Consider the following 16,293-nt stretch of genomic DNA (forward strand, 5'->3'; position numbering starts at 1 on the left):
ATAGTGTCATCACCATACCAGAGATTATTTATATTCCTTCCACCAATCTTAATTCCAATGTTTGCTTCTTTGAGTTCAAACTCTGTCATGATGATCTCAGCATACAAGTTAAACAGGAAGGGGGAAAGAATACAGCCTTAGCCACTCCTTTCTCTATTTTGAACCAGTGTCACCAAATGGTGTATGTACAGTGAATTCTTGGTTTGCGTAGAGTGACCGCATTAATTTTATCAAGTGCACCGAAATCCCGAAATTTTGCAGGGCTTCCCACAATTTGTTGTGATGCACACAATCAAAAGATTTCTTGTAGTCAATAACTCAGATGTAGACATCCTTCTGATATTCCCGTGACTTTTCCAAAATCCAGCACAAAGTTGCTATGTGGTAACAAGTGCCACACCCCCATTGAAAACTACCTTAAACAATTGGTAATTCCCTTTCAATGGTTGTTATGCGTCGTATGGTTTTAAGCAGGATCTTACTAACATGAGAAATGAGGGCTTGTTGTTGTTAGGTGCAAAGTTGTGTCTGACCCATCGTGACCCCATGGACAATGATCCTCCAGGCCTTCCCCTTTCAAGGATCACTGCCTTGGCGTGGCAAGGGCACTTGCGTAGCTCAGTGAAGCTATGAGCTATGTCGTGCAGGGCCACCCAAGATGGACAGGTCATAGCAGAGAGCTCTGACAAAAGGTGATCCACTGGAGAAGGAAATGGCAAAGCACTCCAATATCTTTGCCATGAAAACCCAATGGACAGTTCCAAAAGGCAAAAATGAGGGCTATTGCACGGTAACTGGAACAGTTTTTTGAGTCACCCTTTTTTGGTAATGGGATGAACACAGATCATTTTCACTCCTCTGGCCAGTTATTAGTTTCCCAGATTTTCTGGCACAAAGCTGTAATGGTTTTGATTGGTACACATCTCAGCAATTCCACAGGTATGATGTCAATGCCTGGAGCCTTGTTGTTTGATAACTGACTCAAGGCCTGTTCAGCTTCATCCTCAAGAATGGCCAGTTCAAGTTCTATTTCTTTTTCATTTTGAAGAGAGCAAACTTCTGTTCTGCATATATTTATAAGGGATGATTATCAGTGATACCAGTGTATCTATGTATGTTTCTTGGTTACTCATAAAGTTGCATGTTATTCACCAAGAAACATTATGTTCCATTTCTTAATCATGCAATAAACTTAATCAGATGAGCAAAATACTCATTAAGTGTCTTATCACCATGAAAATAAAGTTCTGTTTCTGCTGTAGGTGTATAGGCTCAGGATTGGATTTGCAATTCCAAACTGACTTTAAAATATTATTTATATTTGTTCATCCACACTGCTGAAGTTCCAATATTAGCACAGCTTTTAATTCCCCTTAAGTAGTAACAAAAGGAGCCTCTTGTGGTGCAGAGTGGTAAGCGGCAGAAATGCTGTCTGAAGGTTGGGAGTTCGATCCCAGCAGCCGGTCAAGGTTGACTTAGCCTTCCATCCTTCCGAGGTCAGTAAAATGAGTACCCAGCTTGCTGGGGGGTAAATGGTTATGACTGGGGAAGGCCCTGGCAAGGCCACCCTGTACTGAGTCTGCCATGAAAATGCTGGAGGGCGTCACCCCATGGGTCAGACATGACTCGGTGTTTGCACAGGGGATACCTTTACCTTTACCTTTAAGTTGTAACAAAGTAATAGTGTCTGTGGGGACCCACAAATTCCTATATTGCAAAGCTATTTTAAGCATCTGAAGAAGGAAAAGATCATGTAGAAGCTGAAAAGTCTCCATAGATTAAATACCAATCGTAGGGGTTTTAAAAGTTAATGTCAATCTCTTGTTATTCTTGTTTGTCACGCAAAGTAATGAATTCTATGCTTTGCAAGGCTAGTCTTTTTTTAGAGGCATGCAACAACTGAGGAAGTATGCAAAGAATACACAAGGGGTCTATCCAAAACACAGTGACCAAAATAAAGATGTATTCCTTGAGTGATTTTTGTCACCTACTAAGCTTTTTCGCTCATCGTTTTCCTGGAATCATATTGTCACTGTGGTAATAAATCTGTAATGTCTGCAGTTTTCAGAGGACTTTTATGGGACCTCAGGTATCACTCAGCATAGGTAAGAGTAGTAATGTTAGATTCTCTGAAAACATTCAGGGATTCTTTTGAGGTTGAACAGCCCCACACCCATTACTCAGTACAAGTTGTCACTAACTAATGGGTGATTTCTATCCTTAAAATCCCACTGAAATGTTATATCCAGTCTGTTCCTCTACAAATAGGCCTAACTTACTGCAGCTGTCTCTAAATCATTCCAGATCAATGGCTGGCAAGTCTAGCCTTCACTAATTCCTGCAACAGCTGGACATTTGCTGAGGTAACATATAAATAAATACATGCTACAAAGTACCTCTGCTCATCGAAGAAGTTATTTAGATCTAACCCATTATCTAAAATAAAATTCATCCATATTCCTTCGTGGAAGGTGTTAAAATTACTGTTAAACAAGAAAGACAATAAAAGAAGATGATTAAAATAGGAAGATTTGTGGGTAGAAGCAGAAGTGTCCTTAAAATATCCCTTAGAAGAACTATGGTTTTTATGGTTTTAAAGTATTATTAGTAGGAATGCTTTTAGTTTTATTATTTTGTGCTGTGCATTTATTGTGAGCTATCTTGAAAAATATATATGAATAGGTGGCGTATACATTTTCAAAATAAGAAACAAATAATAATCACTGATTGACATCATCATGAATGATAATTTTCCCAGCCATTGCAATCAAGGATTCACCGTTTATCATACCATTTACAGTTAAATTTCTTCCGTTGAAATGTGATCTAAGGATGGCTTGGGATTGCTTACATGAAAGAAACCAATTGTGTATACCAGTCTTATATAGATTATGTTTACGACAATCAAATTGATGCTAAACTCTAAATGCCTTAATATTTAAGACACAAGTAAATTTACATAGGTAAATGCCTGCAGACAATAAATTTTGTGATGCAGGCTTTAGCTATAGAATTGCTGGTTTTATAAATAAATCACAGCAGCTGTTGTCTATTGCAGGCGGAACTTCTACCGCACTGGCCAAGATCTCAACAACTGCAGCACTTGCCAGAATACTGCATGTATCATTTACAGGTAACTTGTATCAATGGGTAATTGTACATAACTCTTTGTGTTCACTGCCGTTACTCAGGTGCAATCCTGATTTCACTAATGCTTATGGATGATTATCTGTGCCCACACTGTAGGCAAAGAAAACTAAAAAGTGTTCTTACAGCAATCTATTGGGAAGAAATGTGTTCTGACAGGCAAGCATTTTTTCCTATGTATAATACATTTAGAGGAAATAATTATTCAATGCTTAGGATAAACGTTCAGAAAGGGGTTTGTGAAATATAATTTTATTCCCCAATACGACGATGTGGATCATGTTTTAGTGTTTTGTTGGCTACACTTTCATAGATTATGCACCATGCAGCACATAGGGACCCAGAGCTCTCCTATTCTGTGTCAGGAAATGCATATGTGAAAAGATACATAATATGCCTGGAATATATTTTTTTATAGGCTAGTTTTGAAAACTTCTGTCTGACCTGGCTTTTCATATGCTGCTCAATTATAATGTGGAGTTCTGTCAAACAAATGATCCTTAAAAAGATGTCATGACTGTAAAGTTCTTCCTTTAAAAAATGAAATATGCAACATCACTGAAATTACCCTTCATGCTAGGGGCCTGGAATGAAGCCCATCTAATACAAATATTAAACAAAGTGTGGGGGGGGGCAGTAGGGGACCCACAGAAAATACAGACCTGTCAGGATAATGTCTGTAAAGTAAATTAGATGAAACTGTTACTAAAGCTGGAATACTTGAACAAGAAAGAAACAAACTGCAAGCTTGCAAGCACAGATCATTATAAATTGTTATTGTAAAAATATTTTGTACATGATGAGCAATGAATAGAAAACAGTACATTATTATAAGGTAAAATCCTTATCATCTAAGCACTAGCAAGCCTTATATACTTTGCAGCAACAACATGGAAAGACATATTTTATAGTCTACACTGTTTTTTGATTAAACAAAGACTCCAGAGACATTTTAGCTACCTTTTTAGTCCATCCCTCCACATGCTGGCAAGAATGAGTTCACTCGCCTCTAACACTCCCCTGACAGAACCTAAACAGTTTCACAGGGCCTGCAAAGGGGAGCTCCTCCGCCAGGCATTTGGTTGAGGTTGACCCAAACTATTGCTTCCAAATGGCCCCCAAGCCTCTCCTCCTCCTATGACTGCAACCAATCTACCTAACCCACTTGGTCCCAGTAAGAGTTGAGCTGAGGCTCTTTTACAGTTCCATCATTCTCTAATGTTATTGTTGTTATCATGTTAAGGTTATTGTTGTTATAATGTTATTATCATATGTTATCTGTATCTTTTTCCTGTTTCATAGTAAACCGCCATATATATACCATCCTAGTGGGAAGGTACCAGCATGTCCCTAGGAAGGAAAGATTGTGCCCATGCTCTTCAAATTCTATTGATTCAACTCAGCATATTATTTTGGCTTGTCAGTTTCACTTAGCCCCTCACAGTGAACTTTTTTCTTCCCTATTTTTTCTAAGGAATTGGCAAATGAAGAAGTTACACTTAGATAGATAGAAATTACAATTTGCACCAGATATAAAATCAGAAGTTACACTTCAATTTCTCCTAAACTCATTCTTCAGAGACCACACTATGTGTGGCTAAATTTTTAATAGGTGTATATCGAGCTAGATCCAAGATATTTTAAATTTATTTTAAATCAATTTTTATTCACTTTGTTTGGTTGTACATCCCTCAGTTGTCTTATGCCAATAAAGGTATCGTTATCGTTATCAGTTATCTTAGATCAATAAGGGATACAATGCAGAATTGCTTCAGTCTATCTCCATTAACAGGCATAGACTGGAATAACTGCATAGAACTACACTGCAAGTGACATGAAGTCAGGATGTGGATAAGTAAATGGCTTTCTTAATAGTTTCCTAACTCCTTATAGTTATTAACCAAACGATTATTAAGAATATTTCACTAGTGTGTTATTGAAAATGACATGGTTTGTAACTAGAAAATAAGAATTAGAATCTATGTAAAGAAAGCTGCAAATCATACAGTTTGTGCTAAATATGCATTGCTGCCAAGTTATCGCTCAATTATGGCTGTTACTTAGTCTCCAGCAATGTACTTGGAGACTGCAGTGTCGAGCAGACAGGAAATGAAGCAAAACAAAAGTTCTGAATTTGGTTTACTCATACGTTTGGAAGATGAAACTGTGTATTGCATTCTGCATTAAATAGCAAAAAAAGCAAGGTTTGGTGCAATGCCTGAACTGAGCATTACTGAATATGGTACCAGACTCTTGGAATTTTGGTATTAACCGGTACAGTCTGGCCTGATAACTAGTTTAATTTTATGATAGGTTACATAGTTCATCTACTAAAATATGCAGTGATTCATAATCTGTATTATTTCTGTAACTAGCTTCAGATGCTACACAGAATGGAATATAATTTGACTTTCTTTTCTAAATCCCTTTCAATTCCATTATCTTCTTTCTTGGATTTAACAGGAGCATTTCTCCATAGTCTCATATTAAGCTCTATTAAGAGCTTTCAAGATGATTGAAACTAGGTTCACCTAAGGATATTGCAATGAAAAAGATGGCAAGGTCACCAAAAGACACTTTGAGTGAACCAAGTATCTCTTAAGCTGCATTTACACATTGCTGGATATGTGCAATATAGTTTAGCCTTTGACTAAACTGAGCCTATTTTATTTAAGACAATTATAAATGCTCTGATTTTATTGGCTACCAGTATAGCTGAATAAAAGCCAGTTTTTCACAGCTACTCTTGCAACTTAGTTTAAACTGAACTGCAAGAAGAACCAGGCTCGGATCAGCTGGAACAGAATGGAATTCTCAAGTCTTGCCACTCCAGCTGATCCTCTCAGGTCTGCTTGCGATGACAAGAGGCCTCACTGCTGCACACAGATCCTTGGGACAGCTTCTCCTGCAACCTGGTTTTTTTAACCTTTTTTTCCCTTGAGTATAATAAAGGTAAAGGTATCCCCCGTGCAAGCACCGGGTCATGTCTGACCCTTGGGGTGATGCCCTCTAGCGTTTTCATGGCAGACTCAATACAGGGTGGTTTGCCAGTGCCTTCCCCAGTCATTACCGTTTTACCCCCAAGCAAGCTGAGTACTCATTTTATCGACTTCCAAAGGATGGAAGGCTATTGAGTATAATAGATCCCCTCTGAATTCTGGATTTCAAAAAAATCCCTGATCAGAATATCATATCAGTATTTGGACCTGGGATTTTTCAGAAATACAAATAATAAATAAATAAATAAATAAATAAATAAATACATACATACATACATACATACATACATACATACATACATACATACATACATACATACATACATAAATAATTTTTAAAAATGGGGTCCAATAGATCCGAACTGAAAAAAGGTTGTTGTTGTTGGGTTTTTTTTTGGGGGGGGGGTGTTGCACACCCTTAGCTACAGCAATCATTCCCTTCACAGTGGAAAATCTAATTGCTAGTGACTATTAATAGAATGAAAGCACAATTTCCAAAAATACCTGAAAGCAACCATAGAATTTTTCTTCCATAGCAAAGGACCTACCCCTGTATAGGATTCCTTGGACAATAAAAACGTAAGTCTAGAAAGAAAGCAATGTATCTTCTTTGCAATACTAAATTAAAGTAAGAATTAAAACCAGAAGAAGAGCCCTACTGGATAAAACCAGTGGTTCATTTAGTCCAGCATCCTGTATCACACAGTGGCCAACCAGTTCCTCTGGAGAGCCAACAACAGGGTATAAAGGACGAGACCTTCCTCTGATGTTGCAACATCACTCTGGAATTCAGAGGCCTAATGCAGAGGTTCCCCTCCATCACCATTAGACTGATTTTCCATGAATCTGTCTAATCCCCTGTTAAAGCTGTTTACTCCTGTGGTCATCAATACATCTCTGTAGCAGTGAATTTCATGTTTAAATCACTCCATGTATAAAGTATTATTGCCTTTTATATGTTTTATTATTATTATTATTATTATTATTATTATTATTATTATTATTATTATTATTATTATTATTATTATTAGATTTATTCCCCGCCACTCCCTTGCGGCTCGTGGTGGGTTACAACATCTTAAAACCCCAGTAAATTCCATTAAAACAACAACTACAGTCTCGGCATTCTTAATTAACTGTCTAGCATGGCAGGATCGGCTAATCAACTCCCCCCTCCCACTACTGGCAGGTGGAGAGGGGATCCTGATGGTACCAGTCCCAATCCTAGTTCCAGACCCCGGATCCCGGGGGGGCATAGGTGTTAGCCTTGGCCTCAACCGTAAACCTGGCGTAATAGCTCCATCTTGCAGGCCCTGCGGAACGATGGAAGATCCCACAGGGCCCGCAGCTCTCCCAGGAGCTCATTCCACCAGGCAGGGGCCAAGACCGAAAAGGCCCTGGCCCTGGTCGAGGCCAGGCGTGCTTCCCTAGGGCCGTGGACGACCAACAGATTTTCACCCGCAGAGCGTAAGGTTCTGTGGGGGGCATAGGGCGATAGGCGGTCCCTCAGGTATGTGGGTCCCAACTCGCGTAAAGCCTTGAAGGTTAGAACCAAAACCTTGAACCAGATCTGGGCAGCAATTGGCAACCAAAGCAGCTGCCTCAGCACTGGCTGAATGTGGGCCCTCCAAGGTGTACCAGTGAGGACCCTAGCAACTGCGTTTTGAACTAGCTGAAGTTTCTGGATCAAGGACAAGGGAAGGCCCGCGTAGAGTGAGTTACAGAAATCTATTCTGGAGGTGACCGTTGCATGGATCACTGTGGCTAAGTGTTCGGGGGACAGGTAGGGCGCTAGTAGTCGGGCCTGGCGGAGGTGGAAAAATGCCTGGCCTGCTACTTTTTTGACCTGCGCCTCCAAAGTCAGGGAGGTGTCAATGATCACACCCAGGTTCCTGGCCTGGGACGTGATGGTAGGATTCGTCCCTCCCAGGGTTGGTAAGCACGCTTCCTGATCCCGCCCCCTACGTCCAAGCCACAGGACCTCCATCTTGGAGGGGTTGAGTTTCAGGCGACTCTGCTTGAACCATTCTGTCATCGCTTCTAAACATCTGGCAAATGGTTACGGGGGAGAGTCCGGGCGGCCGTCCATAAGGAGATAGAGCTGGGTGTCATCAGCGTACTGGTGGCAACCCAGCCCAAAACTCCGCACCAGCTGGGCCAGAGGGCGCATGAAGACGTTAAACAGTGTGGGGGAGAGGACTGCGCCCTGTGGGACTCCACAAGGAAGTCTGTAGGGGCGCGAGAGCTCATCCCCCACTGCTACCCTCTGGGTCCAGTCCTGGAGAAAGGAGCGTATCCAGCGTAGAGCTGTGCCCCGTATCCCCGTGCCGGCGAGGTGGTGGACCAACAGTTCGTGGTCCACGGTGTCAAAAGCGGCCGACAGGTCCAGTAGAACCAGCACTGCCGACCCGCCCCTATCTAGCTGGCAGCGGAGGTCATCCAGCAGGGCGACCAACACCATCTCCACCCCATGGCCAGGTCGGAAGCCAGACTGATATGGATCGAGAGCCAAAGTTTCTTCCAAGAATGCCAGGAGCTGGTCTGCCGCGGCCCTTTCAACCACCTTGCCCAGAAACGCTAAATGCGGCACCGGGCGGTAGCTGTCTGGGTCCCGCGAGGATCTTTTCAGGAGAGGGTGGACCACTGCCCCCTTCAGCTGCTCAGGGAACTCTCCGGAATCCAGGGAGAGGTTGATGATATCTCTGAGCTGGCCTCCTATCCTCTGGCCACCTCCCTTGAGGAGCCATGACGGACAGGGATCAAGGGGGCAAGTGGTCGCCCTAACCGAACCTAGCAACTTGTCCACTTGGGTAAGGAGAGCCATCTGAAGCCATCGAACATCGCCCCAAAGTCGGCCAACAGGTCTCCAGTTTGTTTACTGTATTAACTGTGGTGGGAAGATCATGGTGGAGTGACGAGTCTTTATCCACAAAATGGCTCGCTAAAGCCTCGCAGCCTAGTTCCAATTTACTACTATTTTGGTGCCCCTCAAGGGCGGTAAGAGATCTAACTATCCTAAATAGTTGGGCCGGGCAAGAGCTTGCAGACGCGATTTCCGTGGCAAAACACTCACGTTTTGCCACTTTCACCGCCATCTCATACGCCCTCATAAGCGTGCGATAAGATGTTCTCATAGCTTCGTCGCGAGTCTTCCGCCACACTCGCTCCAGTCGTCTCACTTCCCTTTTCCTCTCCCAAAGCTCCCCGGTGTACCAGGGAGCCCATTTGAGTCAAAGGCAGAGAGGACGTTTAGGGGCGATCTCATCTATAGCAGCCGATAGGCGGGACTGCCAGTCCACCACCAAGGCCGCTAGTGAGTCGCCAGGAGGCATTGGGTCCCGCAGAGCATTCCGGAATCCAGTTGCATTCATGAGTCTCCGCGGGTGGGCTAAAATACGCCCGCCGCCCAACTGGGGAGGGGGTGGCATCCTGAGCCGGCCCCGCAGGGCGTAGTGGTTTGACCACGGCACAGCTAAAGCTGTATCCAGATCCACTTTTAACCTACCACCCATCAGTTTCATTGGATGCCCATGAGTTTTAGTATTTGGGGAGAAGGATAAAAATTTCTGTTTGTCAACTCTCTCCACTCCATGTATAATTTTACAAATCTATGTCCCATCTTAGTTGTCTCTTTTCTAAACAGAAAAGTCCCAGACTCTTTAATCTTTTCTCATAGGAAAGGTTTTCTCATAGGAAAGGTGTTCCAACTCCCTAATCATCTTGGTTGCCCTCCTCTGTACTTTTCCCAACTCTGCAATGTCATTTTTGAAATATGGTGAGTGGAACTATACACAGTATTCCAAATGAGTTCACGCCATTGGTCTACCATTACAATATTGGTAACTTCATTCTCAATCCACCTTCTGTTAATCCCTAATTTAGAGTTTGCCTTTTTCACCACTGCAGCTTACTGGAATAATACTTTTGTTGGGCTATCCACTGTGCTCCCAAGATCTTTTCCTCTCACAGGCTCAGCAAGTTCAGATCCCATTAGCTTATACTTGAAATTGGGAGTTTTTTGTCCCAATGTGAATCATTTACCATCACTGGAGTTCATTTGCAACATAATTGTCCTGTCATCTAGTTTGTGGAAGTTCTCTTCACAATTGCCTTGATTACAACCATTGTGAATAATTTGGTGTCATCTGCAAACTTGGCCACTACACTACTCACTCCTAGTTCCAGATCACTGATGAGAAAATTAAATAGTCTTGGCCCTATACCGATCCTTGTGGGACCCCACTGCTTACTGCCCTCCTTTGTAAGAACTGTCTGTTGATTCCTACTCATTCCTTTCTGTCATTTACCAATTTTTAATCCATAACATGGTTGGAATACACAAAGTATACAAAGAAGAAGGGAAGAAGACCCTGAAAGGGGCAGCAAGAAAACTGATAGGATAGTGAGGTCAGGACCTTCTGTCAAGTGTCATTTCTTGTCTGCCTCCAAATTGCTACTCTTAGGGGCAATTTCCTGCTTCTTCTTGGAAGCCACATATTCAGGGCCATTCCGCACCCAGAAAATGAAGTGAAAGGGTTACCTCTTACAGACTCTTTTTTTTTACATTTTACACGACGTTGTCAGCATCCAGTGTTCCAGCAGCAAACTATCAGCTACATTCTCCATTTTAAAGTGCTAGCTGGGGAATCCACAAAACTGGATTCCCCCAGTCTTGTAGCGCGAGCAGGAGGAAAGCAACCAGCAACCACAAGAAAAATAGCTGTGTGTAACCAAAGTGGCCAGAAGTAGTGTGATCTCCATCCCCCAGTGCCCACCCTCATGCCCACCTCCCTTTCCCTTTTCCCTGGAAGGGGACTTTTTTTCTTTTCTTTTCTTTTTTTCTTTTTCTTTTTATCAAGCTGCCTGGAGCAACAAATATGTGTTGCTTAAGCCAGGCAGAGTAAAAAAAAAAATTTTTTTGCCACACAAACCTCTCACCCCCCCCCCCTCCAAATCGGGAAAAAACTTACTTTGGGTTCTTATATAGAAGAAGAGTTGGTTCTTATATACCACTTTTCTCTACCTGAAGGAGGCTCAACGCAGTGAGGGTTTTCTGAGGGTTTTCATTTTTATTTATTTATTTTTATTATTAGTTATATGTGTATACTGCCCTCCCCTTAGGCTCAGGGTGGTTCACATGGAACATAAACATAAACAATACATGGAACTTTGTTTCTTCATAACATAACATATAAGTGGACTATAACAGTGATAACAATAACAATAGCAGCTATAACTGAAAGTAACAGTCTAATTTATAACAGTTCAACTGATCAGGTTTATGGGGTTTTATTGATGCTATTGATTCCGGTCGGCCTCAACCAAATGCCTGGTGGAAGAGGTCCCTCTTGCAATCCCTGCAGAATTGCTTTAGCTCCATCAGGGCCCTGATCTCTTCTGGGAGCTCATTTCACGAGGTGGGGCCAGGAAAGAGAAGACTTTGGCCCTGGTTGAGGCTTCTTTAGGGCCAGGAATCCTTAGCTGGCTGGCGGTGGCAGAGCATAGAGCTCTTTGGAGGGCATAAGCAAAGAGATGGTCCCTCAGGTACACTGCACCCTGACTGCATATGGCCTTAAAGGTTGTTACCATAACCTTCAGCCTAATCCAGAATTCAACTGGTTTCCATTGCAGTTGATGGAGGATGGGCTAAATGTGGAACTTTTACAGTGTTACTTTAAAGACCCTGGGTGCTGCATTTTGGACCAACTAGTTTTGGATCAAGGTTGAGAGTAGGCCTGCATAGTGTGAGTTGCAGAAGTCCAGTCTAGAGGTGACCATTGCATGGATCACTGTGGCTAGGTGTTCCAAGGCCAAGTAGGGCACTAGTAGTTTGGCTTGGCAGAGACGGTAAAATGCCAGCCGTGATACCTTTGTGACCTGAGCTTCCATCGTGAGGGATCCAGGATCATGTCCATGTTCTTGGTGGAGCTATTGAGAGCTGCACCCCATCCAGGGTGGGTGCGCATGGGCCCTTCCTACCCAGCCACAGGACCTCTGGCTTTAAAGCGCTGAGCTTCAGACGACTCTGCTGGAGCCATCTTGTCACTGCTTCCAGGTAGCTGGCTTATGCTTTTGGGGGATGGGTGGTCATCCATCAGGAGAAAGAGCTGGCTGTCATCTGCATACTGGTGACAACCCAGACCAAACTTCCATACCAGCTGGGCAAGAGGTCACATGAAAATGTTGAATAAAATAGGAGATAAAAGAGTATTTGGATTTGGAATAGGAGAGAGGACCGCTCCCTATGGGACTCCACAAGTAAGTTGTCAACAGTTTGATGTTCTCTATCCTGTAGCTACTACCCTGGAGGGAGGAGATCAGCTACTGAAAGGCTGTCTCCTGTATTCTGGTACTGGCAAGGCAGTGAGCTAAAAGCTTGTGGTCAACTGTGTCAAACACTGCTGAGAGGCCTAGTAGTATCAGAAGTGCCAACCCGCCCGTTGGTGACAGAGGTCATCTGTCAGGGCGACTAGCGTTGTCTGTACCTGTGGCCACACTGGAAATCTGACTGAGATGGGTCTACAACTGAAGCATCTTCCAGGAATGCCAATAGTTGATCCATGACAGCCCTTTCCGCCATTTTCCCCAGAAACACTAAGTGTGAGATGGGTCGGTAGTTGTTGGGCTCTTGCAGGTCTAATGATGTTTTTCAGTAGTGGGCACATTTCAAATGATAGTCTCTATTGTAAACAAGAGATAATAAAGAGAACTGCCTTGTGTTAAATTTAGGCTAATAGAGGACTCTGTTGAATCGTGATTTCTATAATTGGGTCATGAACCCCAATTCATGACTTTTTCATTTCCCAGGCTCTGGCAAGGCCAGCCATCATAAACCTGTAGATCTGTCCTTTAGCTCCAAGACTCCCTTTGCCTGACCAGCAGGGGCTCTGGCAAGACCGAGGGTGGTAAACCTGTAAATCTGTCTTCAGGCTCCAAGACTCCCCTACTTTCCCAGCAGAAGTCTTCTTCCTTTCTGCTTTATCAATCTCTTTCCGCAACCTTGCATAGACATCATAGTCTCAACAAAACTATGCTCGTAGAGATTAGATTCCGGCCATTTGGCAAACCTGTGAACCTTAGCACCTTCGGTGCCCTCCTGCTCTCCCACCTAAATGCCTTTGTACCCCTCCCTTTTTGAGAGAACCCTATATCCATTCCCTGTTACTGTCAAAATCTTTGCTTAGGAGATCCTGACTTGCTTTAGCTGTTATGTAGACACTGTTCAATAAAGTTCTTCCTTGGATTTACAACTACCTGTTGGATCTCGGATGTGTCTTTATCACGGACTATGCTAGCTGTGCTCAGCTTGATTCCCGACAAATTGTTATTACCAGTAGTTCTCTACAATTGAACCAACAGATTGTTACCATTATTATATTGCTAATTATTTTGAATAACAATACTGAATTTAGGTTTATTGCATTTTGATCACATTATATTCTGGGTCATGTATCTCATCTTGGGATAATGAATTTTTGAATAATGTAGGCAGAAATTGAACTAATAATGGAGATAATGGAGTACTACAGACATGTATTATTTTGTATAGATGTGACATGGTCATATCTCAAGAAAGAATGCAAGGATAAAATTAATCAGATTGCTTGTTTATCCACATCCACAGTCCTTTAATAAACTGATTCTTAATTTATTACTCTAGTGGTATTAGAATACACAAATCATATAGTCTTATTTTTTCACATCTAATTAAGATGATATAAATGGGTATATAGGAATGTTTTAAAGGTGCACATTTTGCATATTTTTACAGATTTCAAGGGTATATGACATGTAGAATCTAAACCAACTGCTGTTTTCTTGGGGACCACTGCATGACCGCTTATGCACTGGAGGTTTCATGCCGAGCTGCAGGCTGGAGTTTAAGTTGTGGCAGGTTGCCCCACTTTTTCCTGCACCCACATGGGGAAGCATTTGGCCTGGTGTACCTCATCTGCCCCAGATTTGTGCTCCTGCATGGGAGCTGGGGCACTCAAGTTCCCAGTGCATAAACGGTCCATGAGAGTCTCAAAGCAGCTTCTAAATGCCTTCCCTTCCTCTCCCCACCACAGACACCTGTGATGTAGGTCAAGATGAAAGAGCTCTGAAAGTACTGTGACTGGTCTAAGGTCACCCAGCTGGCTGCATGTGGATGAGGAGTGGGGAATCAAACCCAGGTCTCCAGATTAGAGGCTGTCATGCTTAACCACCACACCAAGCTGGCTCACACTGTATATTATCACTCAGTGCATCCAAGTCAACAATCTATATATCCTTTCAGATTTCAATTGTGATGGTCCTTATCACTCCTCTTAGTCAATTCCATGCAACCTATGATGTCTACTGAAGGAAAAAAGTTAATACAGAGCTGTTACAATACATTACATCCTGCTTTTTGGTATTTCACTGTACCTCCTTCAAGCTTAGAAACGACTTAAATTTCTCTGATGCCAAGGTACTCTTAGATTCCATGTTTGCTTTTTAAGATGAGTGTCAAATATGCTTTTGGTAACTGTTCCATTTCACTATCTCCATATTTGCAAATCTCTCTCTCTCTTGCACACACACACACACACACACACACACACACAAACATTAACACACCTCTCTCCATCTGTATTTTATGAGTTAAAATAATTATTAAACCTGTAGTGAAAAGTTACTTTATTAAAGTTCTTATATAGTTCGCCTTCCTTTAATCATCTCCTTAAATTATGATCCTAATGGCATTAAACTTTAAAGTATAAGCAAGATACATGAACAAATAATTCACTAAAATCTAAAAATTGAATGTTTATATGGTTATAAATTTTCAACAGAAAATGTTCTGCATTAAGAAAACAGCAAGATCAATCATCTTGAACATTCACTTTCCATACTCAATGGAGGCAACTGTCAAAAAACCATTTATTTTCCAATTTATGGGAGAACTCTAAGCAACAAAGTGCTGTTGAAGCATCTACTGCAACCCAACTCTTAATGTAGTATAAAGAAGTAGTATAACCCAAGATAACCCAATCTCACCAGATCTCAGAAACTAAGCAATGTTGGCCCTGGCCAGTATTTAGATGGAAGAGCACCAAGGAATACCAGGGTCACAACACAGCCAACCCGCCTCTAGTCTGAACTTCTCTTGCCTAGAAAACCCCGCCAGTGGTCACCATAAGTCAGCTGCAACTTGATGACAAAAAAGAGAAGAAACTTCAGTGAAACTAATCCAGTTGTTTGATCTAAATATTCAATGAATCTCTGATTCACATTACATGATCAGTTGTCTTTTGACCAAAGCCAGTGGTGGACTAGGTCTAAAAATATTGGTTGCCAGGAGACAACGTGAGCCCACCCACAACTATAAGGCTATTTCAGTTTTATAAGTAAGAAATAAAATTTTCAAAAAATACATCAATGGAGAAAAGGCACAGTTAATTTTTTTGCAAAATAAATGTATATTTTAGTAATTACAGTGTACATACATTGTACATAAATTGTACATACATTGTACATTGTACAATCTGTAAATACGGATTGTTATGACTGAATTTTTAATAAAAAAATTAAATAAATAGTGGATATTTTAAATAGTTTGCTTGCACTGAACATTTTATACATTAACAGGTAGTTCAGAAGGAAATTTCATTCAGTCCACAATATTAAAATCAATCCTTTCAATTCACTAGATGACTCTGTGAATCTGTCAATAATTGTTTCTACATCCAATTCATCTAACAATTATTTTTCAATGGACAGCAACATGTATGATTCCAAGTTCTCCTCAGACAGTGAATTTCTTATTATCATTATCATTATCATTATCATTATCATTATCATATTTATTTCCCGCCACTCCCTACAGGCTCATGGCGGGTAACAGTAGTCTTAAAATCCCTCATTAAAACCCCCGCTAAAAGACTATAAAAAATACCCAACATGGCGGAAAATACCATTCTCCCCTACCCGAACAAGGGCATTGGGGGATGGAGGGTAATGATAACTACTTCAAAGCAATGTTCTTCCTCGTCAATCCCAGCCTCAACTATAGATCTGGCAGAAGAGCTCTGTTTTACAGGCCCTGCGGAACGCTGACAGCTCCCGCAGGGCTCGCAGCTGACCCGGGAGCTCGTTCCACCAGGTAGGGGCCAGGACAGAAAAA

General features: G+C 41.9%; 2 protein-coding genes across 3 annotated transcripts in view; one reads left to right on the forward strand and one right to left on the reverse strand.

The window, feature by feature from the left end:
• The window catches only part of DOCK2 (dedicator of cytokinesis 2), a 430,014-nt gene that overhangs the window by 243,881 nt on the left and 169,840 nt on the right, over positions 1-16,293 (reverse strand). The window lies entirely within an intron of this gene.
• INSYN2B (inhibitory synaptic factor family member 2B) overlaps positions 1-16,293 on the forward strand; it is a 148,519-nt gene that overhangs the window by 107,150 nt on the left and 25,076 nt on the right. For both annotated transcript variants that reach the window (XM_077327134.1, XM_077327135.1), the window contains exon 3: positions 3,059-3,133. In XM_077327134.1, coding sequence (XP_077183249.1) covers positions 3,059-3,133 — 75 coding nt within the window. The remainder of the gene's footprint in view (positions 1-3,058; positions 3,134-16,293) is intronic.

Source organism: Paroedura picta, chromosome 3 (assembly GCF_049243985.1).
Source record: "Paroedura picta isolate Pp20150507F chromosome 3, Ppicta_v3.0, whole genome shotgun sequence".
NCBI classification, from domain to species: Eukaryota; Metazoa; Chordata; class Lepidosauria; order Squamata; family Gekkonidae; genus Paroedura; species Paroedura picta.